Genomic DNA, 1,761 nt, shown 5'->3' with positions numbered 1-1,761 from the left:
ACCTAACTCACCCATTCATACACGTGGGCTCTCCACCGCCATTCATGCTCCGGAATGCTCTTCTCATCATATGATCACACGTGCTAAAACTCGTGCTCTTCATAATGCAAATCTTGCCACAATCTCCATCTCTCCACCAACATGTTTTTCCGCTGCCAACAAAGATCCCCAATGGCGTTCTGCTATGGCAAATGAGTTTAATGCCCTCATTCAAAACAAGACGTGGACTCTTGTTCCTCAATCCTCTCAGAATATTGTGGGGTGCAAATGGATTTTTAAAGTCAAACAAAAAGCTGATGGTTCCATTGAACGACACAAAGCTCGGTTAGTTGCAAAAGGTTTTCATCAACAAGAAGGCATTGATTATCTAGAGACTTTTAGCCCGGTTGTAAAACATACTACTATCCGGACTATCTTATCTCTTGCTGTCACTCAACAATGGCCAATTCATCAACTTGATGTCAGCAATGCCTTTTACACGGAACTCTCAAGGAAGAAGTGTTTATGTCTCAACCGCCTGGTTTTATTCATCCTGATTATCCTAACCATGTGTGCAAACTTCACAAAGCCCTCTATGGTCTCAAACAAGCCCCTCGTGAATGGCATACTACTCTGAAAACTGCTCTTCTTTCCCTTGGTTTTCATGAATCCAAAAACGATACATCTTTATTCATTCATCACTCTCCCAATACTACATCATTTTTCTTGTTTACGTGGATGATATCATCTTTACTAGCAACTCCTCTTCTCACATCTCCTCCATTATCTCTCAACTCAACAATCTTTTTCCCATCAAAGATTTGGGACCACTACACTACTTTCTTGGTTTGAAGTTCATCGTTCTACCTCTGGTATTTTTCTATCTCAATCCAAATATATTAAAGACATTCTCCTTCGAGCCAATATGAGTGACTCAAAACCTCTTCATACCCCAATATCTTCTGGGTCATCCTTATCTCGACATGATGGTGACATTCTCCCTGATCCATTTCTCTATCGCAGTACTGTTGGAGCTTTACAATATTTAACTAATACTCGACCAGATATTTCATTTGCTGTTAATCGTGCTTGTCAATTTATGCAGTCACCTACTACCACTCATTGGACTGCTGTAAAAAGAATTCTTCGTTATCTTCGTAACACGTCTCATCATGGACTTCTTATTCGTCCATCATCATCAATTGAACTTTCTGCCTTTTCTGACTCTGATTGGGCTGGTTGTCCTGACGACCGGCGTTCTACAACAGGTTATTGCATATTTTTGGGTGATAATATTATCTCGTGGAATTCCAAGAAACAACAGGTTGTTGCTCGATCTAGCACAGAATCTGAATACCGAGCTCTAGCCCATGCCACTGCTGAACTCATTTGGCTTCAATCTCTACTACAAGAACTTCGTGTCTCTCTCATTCAACCTCCCACTCTCTGGTGTGATAATATTGGTGCTGCCTTTCTCACCCGCCAATCCTGTCTTCCATGCTCGTACAAAACATATAGAGATTGATTTTCACTTTGTCCGTGAACGTGTTGCTCAAAAATCTCTCACCATCCGGTACATACCTACTGATAATCAATTGCAGATATACTCACCAAAGGACTTGCGACAAACCGTTTTGCTCTATTACGTGACAAACTCACGGTGTGTGCCACTCCGTTTCGTTTGCGGGAGGATATTAAACCAAATAATTAATTCCTCATTTATTATTTAAAAACTTTTCGTATTTCTAGCTTTTCATATTCTTAGCTTTTCATAGTCTTAGA

The 1,761-nt window shown here is 40.4% G+C and overlaps 1 protein-coding gene across 1 annotated transcript; it reads left to right on the top strand.

Moving 5' to 3' along the window:
* The first annotated feature begins 904 nt into the window (after nucleotides 1-904).
* On the top strand, nucleotides 905-1,504 carry LOC124924817 (uncharacterized mitochondrial protein AtMg00810-like). Its single transcript, XM_047464810.1, has one exon. The coding sequence runs from the start codon at nucleotides 905-907 to the stop codon at nucleotides 1,502-1,504; it is 600 nt and encodes a 199-aa protein (XP_047320766.1).
* The last annotated feature ends 257 nt before the right edge of the window (nucleotides 1,505-1,761 follow it).

The sequence above is a fragment of the Impatiens glandulifera genome, chromosome 1 (genome assembly GCF_907164915.1).
Source record: "Impatiens glandulifera chromosome 1, dImpGla2.1, whole genome shotgun sequence".
NCBI lineage: Eukaryota > Viridiplantae > Streptophyta > Magnoliopsida > Ericales > Balsaminaceae > Impatiens > Impatiens glandulifera.
This window is presented reverse-complemented; position numbering and strand designations above follow the sequence as displayed.